Here is a 24,469-nt window from a genome sequence, read left to right as displayed (position 1 = left end):
TGAGTCCCAATTACACCGCACTTCAGTCCAAATCACAGGCCTAGCAGTGCACTGAATGCACCTATTAGCTGTCTATCTGGCAAGGAAAGCTGAACCAAAATACAGGCCTATTTCTTAAAGAACATTCTGCTTCCCATCTCCCACAATTATTAAATAATTCTCTTCTCCTGAGCACCCCTGGATTTGGGATTTATTTTCTTCTGGCCTATTTTTGCCTCCTCAAAATGTGTTTATTGTTACGTTGCCTGTTGTTGCTTCCCTAATTACACAACCATTACAACCTCATATTTACACTTTCCTATCTAATTGTCATTTTTGTTCACAACCTGTCTGTAATCCCAGTTTGGCTCCAGCAAATTTTAATAAATCACTGTCAAAGTTATCAGTAAAAATATGTTGATTTCATTTCTCTCTCCCCGAAATATTGAATTAAAATTTCTCTTTTGAAGCTGTCCAATTCTGCCAAATAGAATGCATAGCGCTTCCTGCAGCAGCACTAATGGAATCCTTGAATATGTGGTAGCTAGAAATGCCAAACTGAGATGAATAAGTGTCTGTGTGTGTGTGTGTGTGTTTGTTTGCCTGTGCATGTTTCCAGTGAATAATATGCAATATCAGATTTCTGAGACTGTGTAAGGACAAAATTATTAAACTCTGGGGCTGTATATCACAAACTGGTCCTTGAATAATAAACACCCACCAGCACATGTTGCAGCAATAGATGTAGGTAGGCCATGGCAACTGTGTATTTTAGTTTAGTCTCCTCAGGGAATGAGAAGTATAGAGATAGAAAATGTTGCGTGGCTCAGTGAAACACAGTAGGAAACTTTAATAAACACTTGATTGATGGAGTGTTCCTCTTTGTTTGTTGTGATGCAGATTCGTTCAGACCAGGACAAGGACATCTCGATCCGATACAGCATCACTGGGGTGGGAGCAGATCAACCACCCAATGAGGTGTTCAATATCGACCCCGTGCTTGGAAAGATGTTCGTCACCAAACCTCTTGATCGAGAACGTCGCTCTTCTTACCATGTGAGTGTCTCTCTCGCTCTCTCTCTCTCTGTCTCACTCTCTCACACACATACATGCACATAGAACAGCTATGACCTTTGAAAAGAAACCCATAAACATTATTATACAGCCATTTAACCCTTTGATACATAAGTCTCTATACCGCGACAACATAAACAGGTCTAAATCAGAATCAGTGTAGTTTTACATTATAAAAATGCCCTCTGTTAAATAAATGTGTATATGTATGTATATATATATATATATATATATATATATATATAAAATGAGAAGAAAAAATACAAGAAAACAATCTTTTCTTCTTGTGTGTGTATATATATATATATATATATATATATATACACACACACACACATTTTTTCCTTGTAATTATCTGTCAGTTGTATTAGTATATGTTTGTGTCATTCTGAACAGTATAAAAACTAATCCAAAAAAAGTTTGTCAAAAATTGGTTTTAAAAAAGCGCTCTCTTCATCCATTTTTTTAATTTATTTTTTTTACTTTTTAACTTCCTAATCTGAAATATGCATGGGATAACAGACAGTTGTTTTAAATATGATTTATTCTTTCATTATTTTAACATATATTTGCTCAACATAACAAATTATGAAACTAAACTGAACTGAAACTAAATCAGCTTTCGAAATAATTTAATTAAATCATTCAATAAACATTACATAACAATATTGCATTGCATTATTAGAATAAGCATGAACACACTGTAACACGGGAAGTAAAAACATTTCCTCGAAGAGTTATGTGTTCTTGCACTTTGATCACTGTTAGGAACAATAAAAGTTTTAGTGCACAATGATGATGGAATAAATTACACTTGTTCCAATTTGAACCTTTTCACTCATATAGGTGCGGCAGCTCTATGTGCAAAGCATCTGGATGAAGTGTATAAGTCAGAGAATGTGATAATTAATCATTAAGCTCTCAGACAGTCACATTCCTTTTCTCATGGCTTTTAAACTGCTGTGCCAGTAACAGTGGCACATGACGAAAAGGCAAGGAAAATTACTTGGTAGGAAAATAAAACCTGGATGACTCTTATTCTTATTTGCTTATTCTAGAGACAGGAAGCAGGGGGAAACCGCTCTCCTGGCTATTTCCAAAGTTTAAAAATTGTGTCTACTAGCACCTCAAAATCTTACTAATTAACATGTTATACCTCATTTGATACCTCAGATTTAGAGGTACTGGTATACAGATTTTTTAACCTTTAGACAGGGCAAGGCTAGCTGTTTCTCCCTGCTTTCAATCTTTATGCTAAACTGAGCAAAGCATCTCCTGGCTCTAGCTTTAGTATACAGTCATGAGAGTGGTATCGATCTTTTCATCTCAGAAAGAAAGCAAATAAGAATAATTCCCAAAATGTTGAAATATTCCTTTTACTACTGTAAAAGTGCCCTTGAGAAAGGCTACTGACTATAGGATTATAGTTGGAGAGCTCCCATTCTTAATGATAGAATAGCATAAAGACAGAACAATAAGCCAGCCTCTCTCCAAAGTTCAAAAATACAACACATCTAAAGCTGACTAATTAACACACTGTACATTGTTTGTTTAACCTGTACATAAACATATTGTAAAAGCGTTGGCCCAGTGCAGCATGCGTGGCCATCTTTGTTTCGTCCATGCTGTGTTGGTCTAAAACCTAATTTTTGCCAAAATACGTCTTGGTGCTACCTCATTTGAATGAAACTTCCAACTGCACCTCTCCTCCCACCATTGTGCTGAGCATGCTGGTCTAGGCATGAAAATGTCAAATAGTCGGGGCAAAGTGCATTTAAATTTTAAGAAAAGTACTAACTTGTCATATTGCTGTTTAAGCTGGTCTTTCCGCTAGTCTTTCTGTTGCTGTGAAAAGAGAGCCCAAAGGCTTTGATGTAGTGAGCAACCACACTGGGTTCATCGCTTTAAGTTTCTGTCTCTGGTTTTCTCTGTCTCTGTACCTGCCACTATCCTTGTATTTATATGGGAGTCTAGTCTGACTTACAGTCCTGGTGAGCTGGCAGGCCCAACCTTTTAGAGGGAGCTGAGCAGATTTATACCCAGGAGAAACTCCAATCAATGAGGTGATTTGTTAAGAAAAGCAGAGGCTTGCTAAAGGCTGTTTAAGTTAAACTCCATGTTTGTTGTAGAGGAAAAGTGTTGGTGTGGAATACAAAGTGCAGGGAGAAACCTGATGAGACAAGGTAAAGATGTACATGTACACAGATGAAGAAATGTGTTACAGTTCAATTAAAGGCCTCTCACACTAGATGCTGTTAAACTATATTGTATAAAACATCAACATTCTCAGTCCAAGAACTTTAAAGACAAAGTACTTTACTGAGCAACATCATCCTGGAAAGCTACAACACACAAAGTTAGAATTTGACTTTGTGCTCCTTCTTTTGTTTACTTCATATTTCATGCAAGGACAGAACAAAGTTACGGTCTAGTTATTTTTATTTCATAAGAATGAGCACTCTGAAATTCAAAACCAGCCATGCAACAAGATGCATTCTTATGAGGAAAAAAACAGTGGAGCTTCTGGGTCTGCTGTTATCTCTATCAGGATGCTGCCTCTTTGCCAAATGCCTAGCACTGCCTGGTACGGTCTGTTTTCTCCCCCTGCCTTTCAAGATAATAACTTTAATGTGGACACAGAATTACATTTTGCCTTCTTTAAACATGGCGGTAATCTCTGACTCCTGCTGTTATTGAATTAGGGTGTGGATGCATGCGGGATGGAGGGATGAGGGTGGTTTGAGATAAGGGGCCTGGCTCCTAGCCTGTTACAGCACGCCAAGATGCGATATGTGATGGCAGCACACGGATATTGGGTGCAGGACAGATCGGACAATGCAGTGAAAAAAGTAAAGTCAAATTAACCTCAGGGAGACCTGAAGACACAATTTTGGTGGAGGTGCAGAGTGGAAGCAGACGGTGGAGAGAAGAGGATGGGCGGTAGTAGAGAGGATCTTCACATCTCTGAGGAGAAGAAGCTGATGGAGAATGCTATTTATTCTATTTCCTGCCACAATGAGCCTGGAGGCTATTTCACTTATCTGGCTCTCATGCTCTTGCAGTGGCCAGGTAGCACTTTTCCCATCAGGCATGCTCAGAAGGAAAGAGTACCATTCCCTCAATTCTCCATACATGATGAAAAATTTTTTCTCATGTTACAATTTTTCATCTTTCTTCTCTATCTGTTCCTAACATGCCGTCACTTTCCCCCCAGCCCCCTTTTTCTTTCCTCTTCCTTTAGCCTTCCTTTTGATGAATATCCCTAACATCAAATAAGATGGAAGATCCTTCGCCTGAAAGTGATTGCTGACATTTAACAGAATAAATATTTACCAGCCTATGTTGTTAGGAGCAGGATGTAGATTGTATCTGAATTCTATTTTTTTCCCCTTTGTATGATATAAACTAAACATCCTCGGTGCTTCCAGCTAACAGGAATATCACTGAATAAGTCATGTTCAGGGATATAAACATTCCCAGGTAAGGTGAAGTGAATCAAAACAGCTTTAGAGAGAACCGAGGAGTTGATTTTGAAATGCCACCTCAGTCTTCAGTTTGACCTTCACGTATGGAGTGAAAAAAACAAACCACAAGCATTTATTTAAACCCAACATTTCCCTGATAATTCAGTTATTTTGTCCGTTCTAATTTTCATTCAGTCAGTTCTTTTTTTTACCACCAGACTTCATAAGAGAAAGCAGTCAGGACACATTTTACAGCATGTATTGATTCCAGTAATAACTTCATGTCCAAACTTTGACAGAAATCCTAGTTGGTGAATCCATTGATCTGAGCACAGCTGAGTTGAATTTGAGATGGGCTGACTGTGTTTGTGGAATCAGAGGGAAGTGAAGAGATTTCAGGACTCTCTTTCAAACAAAACCAGACAGAATGTTGGCCTGGGAGCCAACACAGTGATCCTGAAACCGACACCTTGCCTTTACAACAGAGCCAACTTCCAATAAAATAAGATGTTTCTTGTTTTGGTTTCTGCTGAGATAAAAAACGTCTGGGTACTAAGTGTAAAAGAGATAAGAAGTCTTGAGAAAGTACATGATCGCAAAGGCAATTTCTCAGCAAGAAAAATATCCAGAATTTCACTTCTGACTCTTCTTAATATTGTTGTGTAGGTTTAGGAAATATTTTTGAAACTTTTATACTGTATAATTCAATAAAGCAGATTTTATCAGCCCATGTATTCATGAGCAGGGCTGAATGCCAAATTCAGAAAACAGTGCAGAGGTGTTTTTTGTTTGGCTTTATAAGTGCAGTGAAATAGTCACCTTGAAGGATAAAAAAAAAAAATCTGCTTTCAGTTTGTTGGTGTTTTATTTATGTTGTTTCTCCCTTTCTTTTGTCCACTTCTGTGAGAGGATGAGGGCATCTATCCCAGGAGTGATATAAAGAAGTGATATTCAAACATGTTATTAATATTAGTGTACAATTTTACCCAGTAACCCAGCAAATAACACATTTTAATGAAACTGGTCTTCATGCATTTCTTAAAGGTCCGGTGTGTAGGATTTAGTGGCATCTAGCGGTGAAATTGCAGTTTGCAACCATTTGGATACCGCTTGCATCACCCTCCCCTTCCAAGCGTGTAGGAGAAACTACGGTGGCCGTGATACTCGCAAAAAACATGAATGGCCCTATCTAGAGCCAGTGTTTGGTTTGTCCGTTCTGGGCTACTGTAGAAACATGGCAGTGCAACATAGTGCCTCCGTGGAAGGGGACCCGCTCCCTCTGTAGATATAAACGGCTTATTATAACGTAATGAAAACACAACAATTCTTATTTTCGGGTGATTATACACTAATGAAAACATACTTATGAATGTTATATTCCATTTCTGCCAATAGCTCCTCCTAAATGTTACTTACTGGACCTTTAAGTCAAACGAAACAATAATACATTTGGTCTAAATTTTTGTATTCTTTATGCAATAACTCTGAAAATGATATTTAGTTTCACTCATAAAGAACTCACATAAGACACATAAAAGACACATTACATCTCTAACCACAAACCACAAATATAAAAATTCTAATAAAACAAAATAAATACAGGATACAAAGACTTTAAACTGAAATAAGTCGTCTAATAGATTAGACGACAGTAGTCTGAAATAAAGTTTTAGTCACCAGAAATCAGTATGTGTCTCAGGAACACTATCCTTTGATGTCTTATCTTTGACTGATGTTCAACTGTAGTGTCTTTTCATTAGAGTAATAATTCAATTCAATTCAATTTTATTTATATAGCGCCAATTCATAACAGAAGTTTTCTCATTGCACTTTTCCTATAGAGCAGGTCTAGACCATACTCTTTATAATATTATTTACAGAGACCCAACAAATCCCACCATGAGCAAGCATTTGGTGACAGTGGCAAGAAAAAACTTCCTTTAAGAGGCAGCAACCTTGGACAGAACCAGACTCAATGGAGGGTGGCCATCCACTGCTGCTGTGTTAGGTTCTGAGAGAGAAAAAAAGAGAGAGAAAAGAGAGAGGGGGGGAGGCACAAAGCAAATACCACCTAGATTTTTTTAAATAGTAGAATTGCAATTGTAATATTAATATTAATAAATTAATAATAATAGGAATGACAGCTATAGGAAAAATAATGTCAGTATTAGTAACAGAGCCAATAACAACAACTGTAGTAGCAGTTGTCGAGCAGGAATATGGGGGCAGCAAGTGGCCCACAACCACAGATCCAGTCTCTGCAGCTCCGGAGGTAGAAATACCTGCTGAAAGCAATAGAAGGAGAGAGGAGAGAAACGAGAAAGCACAGAACTACGGGAGAGAGAAGATGTCGAGTTAGTAACATGCAGTAATGGGATAAAAATGCATACAGATGGAGAGGGAGAGAAGGAGAGAGGAAAGAGGTGCATCATAGGAAGTCTCCCGGCAGTCTAGGCCTATTGCAGCATAACTAAGGGATGGTTCAGGGCTCACCCAAGCCAACCCTAACTATAAGTTTTTTCAAAGAGGAAAGTCTTAAGCCTACTCTTAAATGTGGAGATGGTGTCTGCCTCCCAAACCCACATTGGGATGTGATTCCACAGGAGAGGAGCTTGATAGCTGAAGGCTCTGGCTCCCAGTCTACTTTTGGAGACTCTAGGAACCACAAGTAACCCTGCATTCTGGGAGCACAGTTTTCTACTGGGGTAATAAGGTATTATGAAATCTTTAGGATACGATGGTGCCTGACCATTAAGAGCTTTGTAGGTGAGGAGAAGGATTTTAAATTCTATTCTGGATTTTATAGGGAGCCAGTGCAGAGAAGCTAATATTAGAGAAATATGATTTCTTTTCCTAGTTCTTGTCAGTACACGTGGCGCAGCAATCTGGATCAACTGGAGAGTCTTAAGGGACTTATTCGGGCAGCCGGATAATAAGGAAGTAACAAATGCATGCACTAATTTTCAGCATCATTTTGAGACAGGATGTGCCTGATTTTTGTAATGTTACATAGGTGAAAAAAGGCAGTCCTTGAAGTTTGTTTCATGTGGAGTTAAAGGATAAATCCTGATCAAAGGTAACTCCGAGGTTCCTTACAGTGCTGCTGGAGGCCAGGGCAATGCCATCTAGAGTAACAATATCTTTAGATAATGTGTCTCTGAGGTGTTTGGGGCCAAATACAATAACTTCAGTTTTGTCTGAGTTTAACATCAGAAAGTTGTAGGTCATCCAGGTTTTTATATCCTTAAGGCATGCTTGAAGTTTAGCTAACTGGTTAGTTTCATCTGGCTTGATCGATAGATAGACAGAATTGGGTATCATCTGCGTAACAATGAAAGTTTATGGAGTGTTTCCTTATAATATTGCCTAGAGGAAGCATATGTAAGATGAATAGAATCGGTCCAAGCACAGAACCTTGTGGAACTCCATGACCAACTTTGCGTGCACGGAGGACTCACCAAACTGAGATCGATCTGATAAAAAGGATTTAAACCAGCTTAGTGCGGCTCCTTTAATGCCAATTACATGTTCCAGTCTCTGTAATAGGATGTGATGGTCAATGGTCAATCTAACAAGACAAGTACAGAGACAAGTCCATTGTCTGATGCAATTAAAAGGTCATTTTTAATTGCAATGCTGTCTCTGTGCTATGATGCACTCTAAATCGCTGTATAACATTACACACCTCTCACCTGTGAGTCAAAATATACATTTAATGATCTCTGTTCCACAAAACACATGCAGAGGAGGCCGAAGTATTTATTCCTCCCTGAGAATTGCAGAATTTGCAGAATTGTCAGGCCTGATGAACTGAAACTCTATAAGCAACAGAGACAAAAATAGGATTCTGTGGAAATTACACCCTTGATGTAAATAGATAAATATAGACCAGTCGTGTTGTTAGATGGATATGCCCTTGTTCATTCCATAAGAAACAATCTTTTTATCCATCAAACACCAAATGTTTACCTAAATAATTTTTTCCATAAAACCAATACAAGCAGTCATCATAGACTCTTTATTTATCAATTCATTACTTCCTGCTTCCATAATGGTTGTAATCTAACCTCATTTCTTGTGGCTTTGTGTTTCCCAGTTGCGAGCCCATGCTGTGGACATGAATGGGAACCAGGTTGAGAATCCCATCGATCTGTACATCTTCGTCATCGACATGAATGACAACAGACCTGAGTTCAAAAACCAGGTCTACAATGGCTCTGTGGATGAAGGCTCTAAACCAGGTGATGAAGCATGGATGGATGGATGGATGGATGGATGGATGGATGGATGGATGGATGGATGGATGGATGGATGGATGGATGGATGGATGGATGGATGGATGGATGGATGGATAGATAGATAGATAGATAGATAGATAGATAGATAGATAGATAGATAGATAGATAGATAGATAGATAGATAGATAGATAGATAGATAGATAGATAGATAGATAGGCAAAACAAGAAGTAACGTGTGAAGCAGGGGCAATTACAGGAGAGAAGAATTTATTAAAAAAGATTAAAGAAATGTGTGGAGGGGTTAGGTGTTTGGATATGGGTGGACGGAGGAAGAGTGACTAGTATCAGGAGAGATTGGTGTCATTAAAAGTATGACTACACCAGTGAATCTTTGACGCAACAGAGAATTTTCCATTTCCCTTGATTTAGCAGACAGACGGAGAATCTGTCTCCTACAGTGGCTTTTCATTTAGCCAGCTGCAGCAGTGGCCATAAACCAAAGGGGGTGCTCAGGCTGGAGAGGAGATTGAGGATTAAATGTACCACGCTGTAGCACCACTGGGTCATTTTATGTCACTCAGCTCACGGAGATGGCTCTCTCATGTGTATGTGTGAGCCTCAGAGCAGAAGTGATCTCAAGAGGTGTCCAGGTGCTCATTTTCTTTCTTTTTGTCTTTCTTTCTGTCTTTCTTTCTGTCTGTCTCTCCCTGTGCCCTCTCTGTCCCCTCCCCCTCAGCCTTGCCCCACACAGCAGTCAAGTCTCTGTGGCATGCATGACATTCAGCTGAACAATAATCATAAAAAAAGAGAGTTTTAGAATTTAGAGCTCCAGTGATTTCAATGGAAGGCCAATTACAGACTTGAATTAGTTTGCAAATTAAAGAGTCATTATGGGGACCTAATCCTGTCAGGCACAGCTTAGGACGCCCGTACAAAGGGTCCACATTAAACCCCCTAAGAGTGCAGCTTAATGAAATTACCTTGGCGATGTGTGACACATTGTGATTCTTCATCTCCTCCTCTCTATCCCTCCATCGCAAGAAAAAGTGATGGGTGCAGCAATGATAGTCACTCCACCTGGAATCAAACCAAATATGGAGTCTGTCCTCTGTTTCTCTCTTTTCCTCTCCCTCCCTCTGTTCCTGCCGGCTTTTTTTCTCGTGTCGCTGAGAGGCCTTCAGAGTGCTCCCTCTGGCCGAGTCATTGACAAATGTTGCTTTGAAATGTAATGAAGTTTGAAATGGGAGCTGCGGTTACAATTATCCTCGGACAGGGGCTGTCACTGGCATGATATCACTATCTCTGGCAATTAGAATCGGCTGCAAGAGAGGGAGAACAAGAGGGAGAGAGAGATGGAGAGATTGGGTGACAGGCCGTGATCCCACTGAGTTATATGAGTGCAAACAAGTGGTGCATTCATGGAAGGATAGTGGCTTATTCTCTCCAAAAGAACTGTGTCTGAGGGATTATTATTTACAGAACAGGTTTCCAACAATTTTAAATTAATGTAAGCAAAGGGTTATCAAACATCTAGACGGTTTATTAGCTTATTCTTATGTAATAGTAGCATTTTTGTCAGTTAAATAAATGTTATACATTATATTTGCAGCCTGTTCATTGTATCCAGTAAATGCAAAATATGATGTGAGTTATAAGCCCATAAAAACTGATCACAACTATATCAGAACAGGTGTCCAACATTTCTCTGCTGGCATAAATCTGTAAAGATCAATTAACATTATAGCAAGTGTTATCAAACTGTTACGGAACATCCAAGTGGTTTATTAGCCATGTTTATGTACACATTAATCAGTCTCAGTGTGATTATTACCAATACTGTATCTGTTATTAAAATCTGTTTGTAGGATGGTTGATTAAGCAGAGTAGTGCGTTGTGAACAGAGCATTTTGTAGCTTGTACCTCTTTTTGTTTCACGATAAATTAACCAATAAAAGACTCAAAATGATAATGTATATGTTTATAAAAAATAAAGTGAGAACAGCACACAAGAGGCAATTATAGGATAATGACACTGAATTTCCCTTAATTTTCTAAGATTCTCTTGAGTCAGTTGCTTGTTTTCCTTTTGTGTGATAAAACCATTGAATTGTTTATCTGTGACATGTTGAAACATTGTGTAACAGTAGCAAAAGCAAAGATGAGTCATGAAGTCAGCAAAATGATTTAGTAATGTCAGTTACACAACAATACCTAATTGATTTTATTCTGGTTTTTATTGCTTATTGTTTTTAAATGTCATTCTAAAGCTTTTTCTTTGCCTATGTAAAGCACCTTGAATTGCCTCTGCGTTGAAATGTGCTATATAAATAAAGCTGCCTTGCCAAAAGTTAGCTAATGTTAGCTACTGGTCATACCAAACCAAGTAAGGCTGCAGCAGCAAAACCTGTCAGTGTATTGAATTGAGTAAGGGTGTGTTTTACTGCTTAAAATTTTACCTCATCTTTTCTAAAAGGGGCATTGTGTTATTTTAGCTTTCAAAGTTACTTAGTTTTGCTTTAACAAATTAAGGCTAAAAATAAATCTGTTCATACATATTTTAATGGAAACTGAAGTTGACTTACTTTTTATTTTCTGTTACAACATGCTTGGCTGCTTGGACATAATATATGCTGACAAATATTCTTTTCTTCATCAGGAACATATGTGATGCACCTGTCAGCGTTCGATGCTGATGACAACACTACAGCTAACGGAATGGTGCGCTATCGAATCCTGTCCCAGATGCCGCACAGCCCCATCCCTAATATGTTCACCATCAACAGTGAGACTGGAGATATTGTGACTGTTGCACCTGGTCTCGATCGAGAGGTTGGTCTTCTCTATCCCAAAGCTTTGAATGTTTTACAGAGATAAAATTTTGCAATAATGAGCAAAACAAACAACACAAATAAGGATTATATAATGCTTTCAGTCATTAAAATCTGTGAACAGTCGAGTATGATGATATACATTTATCTTTGTTTATGGAGCACTGTTCCTAACAGCATTGTTTACTCTGATGACACTCTAAGATGCGCCTTGCAAATGTTTCTAGCCATTTGTCACCACACACCAATTCATCTTTTTTTTACAGTAAATTGCCTTCTTCTGCGGTCACCTTGTTTATGGAGCTATAAAAGTTGTGACAAGATCCAAATGTGTTTATTCTCGCGACATGGATGTGCCAGTGACAACTCTGAAAAGAAATCTCCGAGACAGATCATCCTCCCAAACTGTCACCAGTGACAGACCTATTAACAACACATCACGCTGCAGTGGGCTGCTCAGGTTGTGATGTGTGTGAGTGTGCGTGTATGTGTTTGTCTGTGTGTATGTGTTTGTGTGGTAAAGATAGAGTGGAAATATCTGAGATAGAATGCCCTTGACACCTGTCAGACAAACACAAAAGCCCATATAATCACATCTACACTCGATAAAACACAGGCAATTGAGGGGGAAAAAAGAAAACTGAAGGGAGCAATAGAACAAAAACAGAACTGGGCAGACGGGGTATTACAATGAGTTGGGAGGAAGTGAGTGTGAATTTGGCAATGAAGATATGGTGATGGAGACAGAGAATCAGCATGAGACATGAAGGTGCCAGAGGGAGAGAGAGAGATGTATGAGGGGAACGTGAATTAAAAATGTCTCAGCGAAACCTCTGCTGCTTATTTTTACTCTGTTTTTTGTGTATACTGCTAATCCAGTCAGTCACCCCTAACATAGGATTAAACTCCTACCCCCACTATACTACACACACACACACACACACACACACACACACAAACATGTTTGTACTACTATACTTGGGAAGACCCATGCTGACATAATTCATCCCTAACTTTTTTTTAACCTATATTTATCCAGGGTAGTATCAGTGAGAGCTCTCTTTCAGGAGCAACCTGCTCACAGTCACTGTGTTATGCACATTCACACCTGCAAGATGCCCAGTACAACCTCAATGTGATCAGTTGGCCACTGACCAGCTCCATTGAAGCAGATTTTGGTTAAGGGGCTTGCTCAAAGGCATCTCAGTGGTGTTAATGAAGGAGGGGAAAGCACTGCTTTTTCACTTTCACCAACCAAATATAGACTCTCACCGCTCTAATAGTGACGTTTGCGACCACAGCAGACAGCTGTTTTCAGTGAAAAAGCTCTAAAGACCAACTGTACACTACCTGCTCAGCACCAAACAGCAGACAGACACAGTTAGCAACAAGCTGGTCAACATAGTGGAGCATTTAGCAGCTGAAGAGACAGATATTTCCCTCAGGAGTTGGTAGAGACCAAAAACAGAGCCAAAAGAAAGTGGATGTTGAACTTACATTCGCCAGTTGCATGCATACATGACACATGTCACACACATGCACGTGCACATGCATGCGGGTGACACAATACACAGTCCTGCCAATGGTTTCACACTATTCCACTAATCAACAGGTAGCAGTAACACTGCGATGAGCCAAGAAATACTAAAGACATGGAAGAAGAAGACTGCTAGCAAGTAAATATGGATGTAAACAATGCTGGATTTAAAATGCTTGCAAATGTTTTATGAGGAAGGAAATGCATTCAACACATTTGTTAGACGTCAAGGATAAACACTTTTTGGTGAGTAGCGCTGAATGTAAGCATAACTTTAACCTTAAAACCTAGTCTTAACACTCAAACAGCCCTCTGAAGAAGTGAGGACCAGCCAAAATGTCCTCACTTTCCAAAAATGCCCTCACTCTCAAGGTATAAAACTCAAATTGGTCCTCATAAAGACAAACGTACAAGAGCGCACAGTATATGCTATATGTGCACAGACATAAACACAAGCATATGGATATATTTCTCTACATTATGTGGTCTCACACATATATTTGTACATACATTTTATGAATACATTCAAGTGTGCACACTTACACACTGTTTCTGTAGCATAAAAATACATCTGTTTTCCTGTAACATTTTCCTTAACGAGCAGATAAGAAGTCTTAAACCTTGCAGGAAGAAAAAATCTGAGCTTTTGTACTGAACATAAACTTCACATAAACAGGAAGATGCTACACAGCACGTTGCAGTGTTTCTCTGGTCCACTTTTAGTCAGCACTTTGGCCCTTTGAAACTTTGAAAGTTTTTGCATCTCCCTTCCCTTCTTGGGCTGGGGTGCTGGAGGTGTTAGATGCTGCACAAAAGAAAGAAAAAACAACACAGGTATATATCTATTTTTGGTAGTTGTCCTCCCTTGTGCCTCAGCTGAATCCCCTGCTGGCTCTTTTCCTCTCTTCTGTTCTTTGCTTTTGAAATGTCTTCTTCCTCTCCTTTATAAACTCTCACACTGATTCTCTTCTAAAGGTTTCCACTGGTCTGCAGTGGACTTTTAAGAGCTTGTTGACAGTAACAGACCTCAGTCCTTTAGAGGAAGCTGGGTATGTTGTGGTGTTGTTGCATTGCTGAGAGGTTCAGAGGAGCTCTACATAATTACTCCCTTGTCTAATTAGTGAGAGTGTTGCGTACATGCTGTACACTGGCTGATGGGACAGCCAGGCAAGCATTGCCTCTAAATAAGATATGGAGAAAGAGGTGTGTGTGTGTATGTTTATGTGCATTTGTGTGTACATACGGGTGTTAATGGGAGAGTGTCTCGTCTAGCATCGAGATGAGAGGAACTGAGAGGAGCTGTCTAATCCTCCTGATGTGGCGTCCTGGCCTAATTGGGATATTTACCTGGTAATTAGCAGGTGAGAGAGACACTGGGAATGTAATTGGGAATCTCAGTGACGAGACACATTATCCAGACAGTCGGCTCCCGGGCTCCGTCCTTCCTGCAGCCCATTAACTGCACCCTGGGACAGAAGAAGAGACTGAGGATGCCGACGAAGAGAGGGATGAAAGGAGAATGGGAAGAGAGCTGCATGGCTAGAAGCACCCAAGTACAAAAATACAAACCATATTTCAGCTTCCAGTGAAGTGACACTGTGTCATTTCAAAAGAGGAAATAGCATTTATCATTCCCTCATATTATTGCTCCATAGATAGTCTATTAATCTCTGTCAGTTGGATCATTGTCTTCACATCTGTCCATCATTGGCACTGAATAAGCAATGTCGTTGATGACATACCCATGGGGAGGCTTCACAGTGCAGCTTTCAGATGGTGTGAAGTCTGGATATGTTCCGCTGAGAAGGTTTCAACGCAGTCGAATGAAAGACTTCACCCTTGTGAATCTGTTTTTCAAATAAGACCATGGACATCTACTAGAAAACAGAACACAGACTCAGCTTTTTTTTTCCTCTGGGAGTCACAGTCTGTGGCTATAGACTGGAGGAAGAGAAAGCTTTTTTCAGATGAATAACTGCACACACTTTTTTCTGTTTCTGCCTTTTACAGAAAGTGTCCCAGTATACCATCATCGTGCAGGCCACGGACATGGAGGGCAACCTGAACTTTGGCCTTTCCAACACAGCCACTGCCATCATCACTGTCACGGACATCAACGACAACCCTCCCATGCTGACCTCCAGAACTGTGAGTTGCTACAAATAAGGGAGTGGGGAAAGGGTAACAATTCGGAGGAGAAGAAGGTTCAGGTTCAGAGAAGGAGTTGGAAATGATTTGTTGGAGAAAAAGAAATAGAAAAGGCTAGAGAGAGACAGGCATTGAGAGGGCAGGAGGAAGAGTTGGAAAGGAGAAAGGAAATGCCTATAACACTGTGATATGTCATTACACAGGAAGATAGGACAGTAGAGGGGGGGGTTATGAAGTGCAAGGGGTACTTACTCATTTCCTTGTAGAGGATGCAAACACACACACACACACACACACACACAAAAGGAAAAACTAATCCATATCATTGACTTTCATCAGCAGGAAAACTAGAGCCAGCAAATCGTTAATGATTGTTGTCATGATAGTGATATTGAGAATGATGATTACATTACAGAAGGTCATTAGAGGGTGTCTCTCAGTGCTGTGAAATGTTTAGATGTGCAGGTGGAACAGCTAAGGTGGCAGCAGTATTTCACACTGACAGCTGGAAAGTGGAAAAAAATCTGAGCTATTATTTGCATGGGTTTTAATGAAATTCTCAAGAATAACATTTTTATTTGATGTGGCAGAGATGTGCATTCATTTAGAGAAGTAAAGACGAGTCTGCATTCTAGATTCATGTTATGATGAAAAATCTTTCTGTATGGCTTCAGGTGTCAGAATTATTCAGTATGTGTGCTTTCCTATCAGTAGTGATGAGAGCATGGGCCTTTTGGGAAGATAAGGTGCTTAGCTCTGCAACTGCAGGGATAGCGGCTGAAGCAGTATCAGCAGTACAGTAGGCTCAGCTCTTTGAGGTGGTAGCAGAGGAGTTAGCATTAGCATTTGCCCTGGGAGCTATTAAGACCCTATGATGATGAGTTAGCGCTGGCGGTAAGCATGTGTCAGCCATAGAGCTCATCAGAGAGCTGTTACATCACACACAGCAGGAAATGTACTTACAGAGGGCATTGGAAGAAAAAAATACACACAAAGGAGATCGTGAGCAAAAAGAGAACAAAGAGGGAAGAGAAGTTGATGAGTGGACCACCATGTAGACTCCAAGATGAAAAATGAAGAGAGAAAAAAGTGATGAGAGAATGGAGAGGAGAAAGAATGAAGGATTATTTGGTCACAGGAGCTGTTTTCTACAGCAGCAGTGATAAAGCATAGACATACCCCATTGTAAATCAGAGGCCTTTCCTGACTCGGCATCCACCTCTGATTTAAGATTCTCTCTCGGCGTATTGATGATAGTGGCCAGTAATAGATTCATATTCTCTAACTGTATTGCACCGTATTTAAGTGCATTTCCATCATCACCACAGAGGGAAGTTAATACTATCACGGATATTGATGATTAACTTTAGTGGAGGATTTAGAACCACGATGAGCACTTTTACCCACTCCCTTCATAAATCACCCATTTTAGTGGTGGGATAACGTAAAAGCCATTTTGTTGAGAATACAGGCCATTATGCAAATATTTAGTGTTTGCAATAAACCCCATAGATCTTCCAACATGTCCCAGAAATATAAAGTTTGAGGAATTTGTCTTTAATGTTGATGATTAATATTTCATCACGCCTATCAGAGGCTGCCCTATTTTTCAAAGCGGCAAAGGGTGGTGTATGTGTACAGATGTGAAAGCTTTTGGCATTATTTCTGTGATGCAGATAGATGACATAAAAGGAAAAAACGTATTCATCTCTTTTGTTTGTTTATGCATACACTACTGCAACAACGACTGTATCTTACATGGTATGGGATGTTTTGTACTTATGTGTAGAGACCTACAGTCGTACCATCAGAAGCATCTCAATGCAGGATTTACTGCAGTGCTTCCTTTGGCCTCCTTCCTTTACCATCCACACAGTTCCTATGATGAAGTTCCCTGTCACTTCTCTCTCTCCTCTCACCTCCCCTTGCCTCCTTTAGTCTTTGCTCACTGCAAAAATAGTGACAGAAGGGTTATGGTGTGGGCAAGAGGTGTTTTGTCAAGTGCTGTGAGAAAGCCAACTGCACTCTGTGCCAATCACAGTCAAACAGCTTCCCACTCCTTTCCTTTAGTCCAGCAGTTGGGGACAAGATACAGTATCATAGAAAGAAAAACTATCTCATCAGAGAAAATCTGAGCCACTGCTGAAAGACACCACAGTCATACAATGATTCACTTTTGAAACAAACCCCACTACAGCATACTACCAAAACCAATAAGAGAAAGAGTCTGAGTCAATGCAGTATTCAGATATTAAATCATCAAGAGAGTAAAAGACAGAGAACAACCACAAGGTTTTTAAAGACAGATTGAAATGCTCTCTTTTCTAAATCACAAATGTTGAATCACAATCCATTATTGACAATGCTGCCAGACGTCAAAGCTCACTGTCCTAAAAAGCCAGAGTCTTAAAGAGATAAAACAATCATTAAATTGAGCTGAATATGATGGAGAATCGGGAGGACCTGCTGGTTCAAGGAAAAAAATAAAACATTTCTCTTTAAATTCTCACTTGAAAGTTTACAAATAACCTGAATACTATTCTGCATTGAAATGCTATTGTCTCCTTGAAAATGTTCATGTCAACTGCATTCCACAACCATTTTTGCTTTATTTTGGTATGTTGAACAGCATTTAATACAGTATCTAGATCAGAGCTGCAAAGTTTAGAATGAACACTTCACCATTGCAATCTAAAATCACAAATAACAGAATTTAATTTCAGTGATTGGAGTATACTTACTGCAAAGTTCTTTGGGGTTGACTTCCTGTACTTGTAAAGTTGGCAGTCTTGTAAGTTTCACCGTTTTTTGCATTGAACTGTCTGAAATTCATTTGCTAAGTGATTGTGCTGATGAAATAGAGTTTAATGTGTTGGAAATTCAAAAACTGCCATGCCATCTAAGATTGCATATGGGAAAAATAAATAAGACTGTTATTACTCAAGCTCTGGATGCCTGATGTAACCCCTCCCACTCCTCCACCCTATACAGAGATAATGAGAGAAGAAATCTTAAACTGGGGTATTTATAATAAGAGCTGTGGTGGACCCTTCAAAGTCTTCCATCAGATCTGGTTAACTCTTGCCCTTAGTTGTTACTGTGTGCAGAGAAAGAAGATGCTCAAGGGCCCTTAGGAGCTCAAGAGCCATCTCTGAAGTTTTATTTTATTGAATTGGCATTGGGGAGTCCTTGAACCAAACCACAGTTATAAACCACTAAAGCACACACATACACACACTCATTCTGACACAAACATACGACAGCCTGCCTACTTATCCAATGCAGGCAGTGCATCAGGACCACCCGGACTTGTCTGTTGTCTTAAGAATGTCATTGAGTCTCTGAACAGCTCTCCTGACGCAGCCCCCTAATCTGCCCGCTGCTGTCGGCTGTTTGCTGGGTGATGCGAGGGTTGCCAGGCAGGGTATTATGGTTTGTTGGAGTGTTTGGTCTGGGGCTTTGCTCTTTGATATCCTACACACACATAAGCGGCTCAGTGGCTCTTCCACGCCTGTTACCCATGGTGACACGGTGACTGTATGGTGCTACATGCCTGTTGCCTCCAGATGAGGTGAAGACATGCCAGCATGTTCACCTTCTGACCCCACGTGATTGGTTAAGAGTTGGTGGGTTGTTCGTGTAGGTGGGGCTGTGGTCGACTTGTGTTTTACAGGATAGCGGTGCAGTTGTTGCTGTTCTTGGTTCGTCTTTGTGGGCTTTATCCCCTGAGCCTGTACAGCTTTGATCCATCCCCACTATAACAGACACATGACAGACAGCGGCTCACTCCTCATCAGGCTTATCAGGACAAAGCACATGTGTTTGTACAGCACGGGGACAACTAAAAGCCACTCATATACGCTCAAACAGCTGTTTTAACCCTCCCCACTGCTGGCTCCTTTCTGTTCATCCATTCTCTCCTCCTTTGTCATTCTAGCTGTCAAAGAATGAAAAATATTATTGCTCATCAAGGATGGGTACTCAGAATGCAGAAAAATCAGAAAACATTGAAACTGGAACAATGTCTCTGTGTGCCTGTACTTGCTGGTGTGCAACTGTGTTTACTGTTGTTTCCACTCAGTGGTGGTAAAAGGGAGATCATTAAACTTACTCTACCTGAAAACCTGAAAGGAGGACTGGCTCTGTAAAGAAAAATGGAAAACAGAGATAGGCACTCAGTGGCTTTTTGTAGAAATTGCAACACTCAAATGGCTCAATGGATCCCAAAGACCTCAGCTACAGTCAAAATAAAAATATTTTGATGCAACAAATCACGAGGTAACATTTAACTCTACTTTCTGCAGTTTTCCGGTGAGGTCCCAGAGAACCGAGTGGATGTTGTTGTGGCTAATCTAACGGTGATAGATGCTGACCAACCGCACTCACCTAACTGGAACGCCATCTACAGGATCATCAGTGGAGACCCGTCTGGGCACTTTACCATCCGCACTGACCCTGTCACCAATGATGGCATGGTTACCGTGGTGAAGGTAAGACACCAGCCTATCAGAACATGCTCAGCTTCTGGCCTTAGAGAGGTCAGCATGGAACAGTGTCATTTCTTTTACTACAGATTTAAATGTGGACAGGCTGGGGTCTTTGCCTTTCATATGCCTCTTCATGTCCAAATGAGAGATTGGAGGCCGCTGCGCCCTTCAGAATCAGCTCATACACTCACACACAGACTTAAACACAATGGCTGGCGAGACCACTGTAGCAAATTAGCTATTGATTTCTCAATTACAAAGGCAACATTTTTTTTTATACGCTCATAATGTTCTAGCTGCTGTGGTAAATGACAGCAACAACAAAGCCATGTCTTGTAACAACCTGTTACGTTAGTGTTCAACCTTTCAGACGGAGGTTGTCCAGTGGGTTTTAACCCATTTGGCGAAAAACTGAAAAAAAAATCAGCTTATATTGTGTGTGTGTCTATGTAAAGTTAGTATATGTGTATCTTTAGCATTTGTATTTCTGTCCATGAGTGGCTCACTGTAAATGTATGAGGGGCCGTACAAGCCATGATGGACATTCTGGCCCTCTCACATACAACATTCTCCTTTCACATACATATATTTTCACTCTCACATTAATTTATTTTCATTCTTACACCCACACATTTTCACTCTCATATTTATATATTTTCACTCACACATTCATACATTTGCTCTCAGGCACATGCAGTCAATGTATAAATTTAAAATTATATATACCCAACCTCGAGCTTCTCAGCCAATCACAGACATACATACATTGTCTTCTTACTTACCTATATATAATATTAAATGTATACATTGACTGCATGTGCATGACAGCAAATGTATGAATTTGTGCGTTAAAATATATGAATATGAGAGTGAAAATGTGTAGGTGTAAATGACAATAAATTAATCTGAGTGAAAATATATGTATGAAAGGAGAATGTATGTACTGTATGTGAGAGGGTCAGAATGTATTATGGTTTGTATGGCCCCTCATATAAATGTGCTTATCATGTTGCATGTTTTTTCACATGTATACAAATAACTTGTTTACTTGCAAGACCCTTAGGACCAAGTGGTAGTCCCCTTGTGTATTTCACTCCTGCAAATCACATCTCACATGCCTATAATAATGTTTAAAAAATAGCAATAACATCTATAATTCCCCTAGCACCCTGAGCAATGACAATTGGCATTTTGCTTCTCTTCATTATCTCTAGATGACTGCCTTTTGTAATCCATTCCTCTCACTCCCTAATGTAAAATTCAGCAGGCAGCCGGGTAGCCGTAAGCTTCCATAGAGACCCATGGGAGGTTATCAGGAAATCATAAAATAAGAGACAGGACACCTCCTGAGAGGAAACAAGAAATAGACTGTCTCAACAAGTAAACAGAGGGGCTTCAGCCCGCTCTGGGGAAAGGGAGCCGGAATGGTTCACATCAGACAATGTGCGATAGGTAAAGTCAAGAAGCCAAAAGAAAGCGCTACCTTGGTTTTCCTCTTTTTACCAAAGCGTCTCCAGCTGCTAGTACAGACACATCAAATCACACTGACACCCAGGTATGTGGCAATCTCCTACGAGGGACCTGGGCTCCTCTGTAAACAAGGGCTGAGGTCTTAACCAGAACATGTCACACATTTACACTGCTCTCTGGGGAGTTTATGAGATGCATTCTCATTTTGCCACGCGGTAATAGAGCCAGTAGATAAACAAGCATGCATAAAAACACACAAACATAGCCGCTTGGTTCAAATGAGTCATTAAGATATGTAAATCACAGCTTATGATAAACATGGAAGATGACAGGGGAAGTGGAGAGGAGGAGAGAAGTGAGACGAAGACAGATTTTTCGAGGATTGAGGGAGGCAGACCACAGAAAGCATAGATCACAGGAGGGAGTCTGAGGGGGCAGAGGTGAGAAGATGAGGTGGTAGGAAGTTGGGGTCCAGCGGAACAAATTAAGTAAAAGGAAAAGAGAGGAACGAGTGAAGCGATATAGAGGAGATGTAAGATGTGATGGCTCATGGGCAAAAGATGGAAGCCGTGTTATTGACCTCTCACCCCTCTGGCTTCCCTCAGGGTGTGTGCGTGTGTGGCTGAGCGTGTATGTGTGTTTTATTTAGCCTACAGCTATACTCTAGACCTCCCTGTGCTCTGAATACCACTGGCTGTAGATCAAAGAGCCTTGAGCGTGGTTTGCCTGTAAATGGGTTCCCAGTGCACCATGGGGTCACACACGAATACATACATGCGCTTATATTTACTCACATCAATGTGCATGCACATAACTGTAACACCAACTAACACACACGCAAACACATCTACTCCAGTGCCCTTGTCAACCAAGCTGCCTGATTAGGAATGCTTTTTTATATCGTGCTGCCACACTGTCCACTGATAACACTCAGGCAGTACAACATAGAGATGTGCTCAAAATCATTAACATCATCATCAAATACCCCAGACACAAGCCTTGTGGCGGTAATCATCATTCACCTATTTAAAAATGGGCTAGCAGTACCTACAAGCAGCGTATTTGTTCTCTTTTTTATTTCCTTGCTTGTTGTGTTGTCATTTGAACCTGATCGTGTAGTCTTCATTAGGAGAGCGTGAAGCTGTCACTCTGGTTTAGGCTCAGCCAGCAAAACCCCCTGTAGAGTACATACACACACACACACACACACACACACACACACACACACACACTCACTCAAAAGGCAGAGCCATGACAGCGGCCTTTGAATAGACTAAGCCCTGCTGCCTCTTCTCAGGATGTGTGTGTGTGTGTGTGTGTGTGTGTGTGTGTGTGTGTGTGTTGGTTAGTTGTTTAGAGAGAATATGGATCCAATTCATCAGGGGACCACTTGACACGGCATCTGTTCATTTATCATGTCCTTTATCATCAACAAGGCTCAACGCATACTGCCCAGACACAGGCAGAAAGAGAAATGTTGACAGGGGTTTTAACACTATAATCTGCATATTTATAGTACTCTCCCTATGCTTGAATACTTTACATGGTTTGCTCATAAAAAGTAATTATAATAAATTACCAATAGTAGTAATAATCACTGACCAGACAAGTCAGTCTGGTCAGTGTTTGTTGCAGAAAAGGCTTTATTCTATATTGTAAATCAATAATGAAGGCTGTAGTTTCAAGTAAAGAATGTATTTATTTTTACATAAACATAATAATGACAATGATACATACAGTCCAGAACAGTGATAATATTGCAATAAATACCATATAAATATCATTCATTAGAAGTTATTCACTTCTGTGATATTTTCTGAGGCTATCATTTGTGGTGGGGTTGCACTGGATTGTATTAAAGGTGTCTATGTTATTGAGTCTACCCTCTGTTTATTTATATGCTGAATTTTCATATTTGTGCAATGTTGTAATAAAATATGTGAAACTGACCAAGTGAAATTCTAACAAAGAAGCACAAATGTACATATTTTAATGTTCAAATATGACTTAAAGGGTATTGGTGCAACATTGCAGATGTACACAGTGCTTAATTTGATCCCTCATGCTGGATTTCATTATGTGCAAACAATCTTTGAATTGTATAATGTTTAAATTACTTCAATTCAGTTTAACTTTCTCTTCTCACACACTGCCATTAATGTCCTTCTTTCCTCCAGCCAGTAGACTTTGAGATGAACCGTGCCTTCATGCTGACGGTGGTGGTGTCCAACCAGGCCCACCTAGCCAGTGGCATCCAGTCTTCGCTCCAGTCCACAGCCGGGGTCACCATATCTGTCCAGGACATCAACGAACCCCCTTACTTCCCCACGAACCCAAAACACATCCGCTTTGAGGAGGGTGTCCCTGCTGGCACCAGCCTGACGACCTTCTCAGCTTCAGATCCCGACCGACTACAGATGCAGCAGACAATCAGGTACTGAGAGAATACAATAGATTAGACTCCAGAATGAGAGTCCTAATTGGGTTAATTCTGACATTTTAATAGCATGGCATTAGCGTAATTTTCTTCTGGTGTAAAATCATTTAGATCTGATTAGATAAGTTATATTATATATGGTCAGTCTCTAGACCCAGAAAAGTATTTTCTGATTGAAGTCTGGCTAGCTGCATTGTAAGTACAAGCCTGGCAGAAGTCCTTCCATATGCACTAACAGCAGACTAAAAAGCCTCTTGGATAGGTTCCATGTCAGTAGTTAGAGGTCAAAGTTCAACAAGGGGACTATATTTTGGCGTCACCCATCTCTCAAAGTCTCACTGCGTGAAGTTTATGAGCCAGCACAGAACTCTGAGTAAGGAGGGTAAGGTTAATAGGGAGCAATAGCCTCTGGGGTAATCAGAAGTGTGTGCATTCTGTACATTGCATGAGCACACACATGCAGGTGCGTGCGCACACACACACACACACACAAACAGCAAGAGAGAGAGAACACAGGAGAGATGGAGGGAGCTGGGGGGAGGGGGGATAAAGAGAACAGCTGGCTTGAGCCCAAACGCCTGACACAGCATTATGTCCGCCTGCAGTGTTCTTTCTCTCCACTAAGCCTCTCTGGATTTTAAATGTAAACCAACCTTTAAATGACTAGCAGGCCTTTCCTCAGTCCTGCTTTCAACTTGACAGTAGCAGTGACTGCATTATGGCCTTTCAAACTTAGAGGTAATCTATTAAGTAAATTTTGCTGTGTATTGATATTGCAAAGACACAGCTTTAGATTAGGATCACGT

At 40.3% G+C, this 24,469-nt stretch overlaps 1 protein-coding gene across 11 annotated transcripts in view; it reads left to right on the top strand.

Moving 5' to 3' along the window:
* Positions 1 to 24,469, top strand: part of LOC122883587 (cadherin-4-like) — a 338,624-nt gene that overhangs the window by 292,517 nt on the left and 21,638 nt on the right. For all 11 annotated transcript variants that reach the window (XM_044212507.1, XM_044212506.1, XM_044212505.1 and 8 more), the window contains 6 exons: positions 880 to 1,035; positions 8,614 to 8,758; positions 11,413 to 11,585; positions 15,132 to 15,269; positions 19,574 to 19,759; positions 23,404 to 23,660. In XM_044212507.1, the coding sequence (XP_044068442.1) occupies positions 880 to 1,035; positions 8,614 to 8,758; positions 11,413 to 11,585; positions 15,132 to 15,269; positions 19,574 to 19,759; positions 23,404 to 23,660 (1,055 nt within the window). The remainder of the gene's footprint in view (positions 1 to 879; positions 1,036 to 8,613; positions 8,759 to 11,412; positions 11,586 to 15,131; positions 15,270 to 19,573; positions 19,760 to 23,403; positions 23,661 to 24,469) is intronic.

This window comes from Siniperca chuatsi, linkage group LG10 (genome assembly GCF_020085105.1).
Source record: "Siniperca chuatsi isolate FFG_IHB_CAS linkage group LG10, ASM2008510v1, whole genome shotgun sequence".
In the NCBI taxonomy this organism is placed as follows: domain Eukaryota; kingdom Metazoa; phylum Chordata; class Actinopteri; order Centrarchiformes; family Sinipercidae; genus Siniperca; species Siniperca chuatsi.
This window is presented reverse-complemented; position numbering and strand designations above follow the sequence as displayed.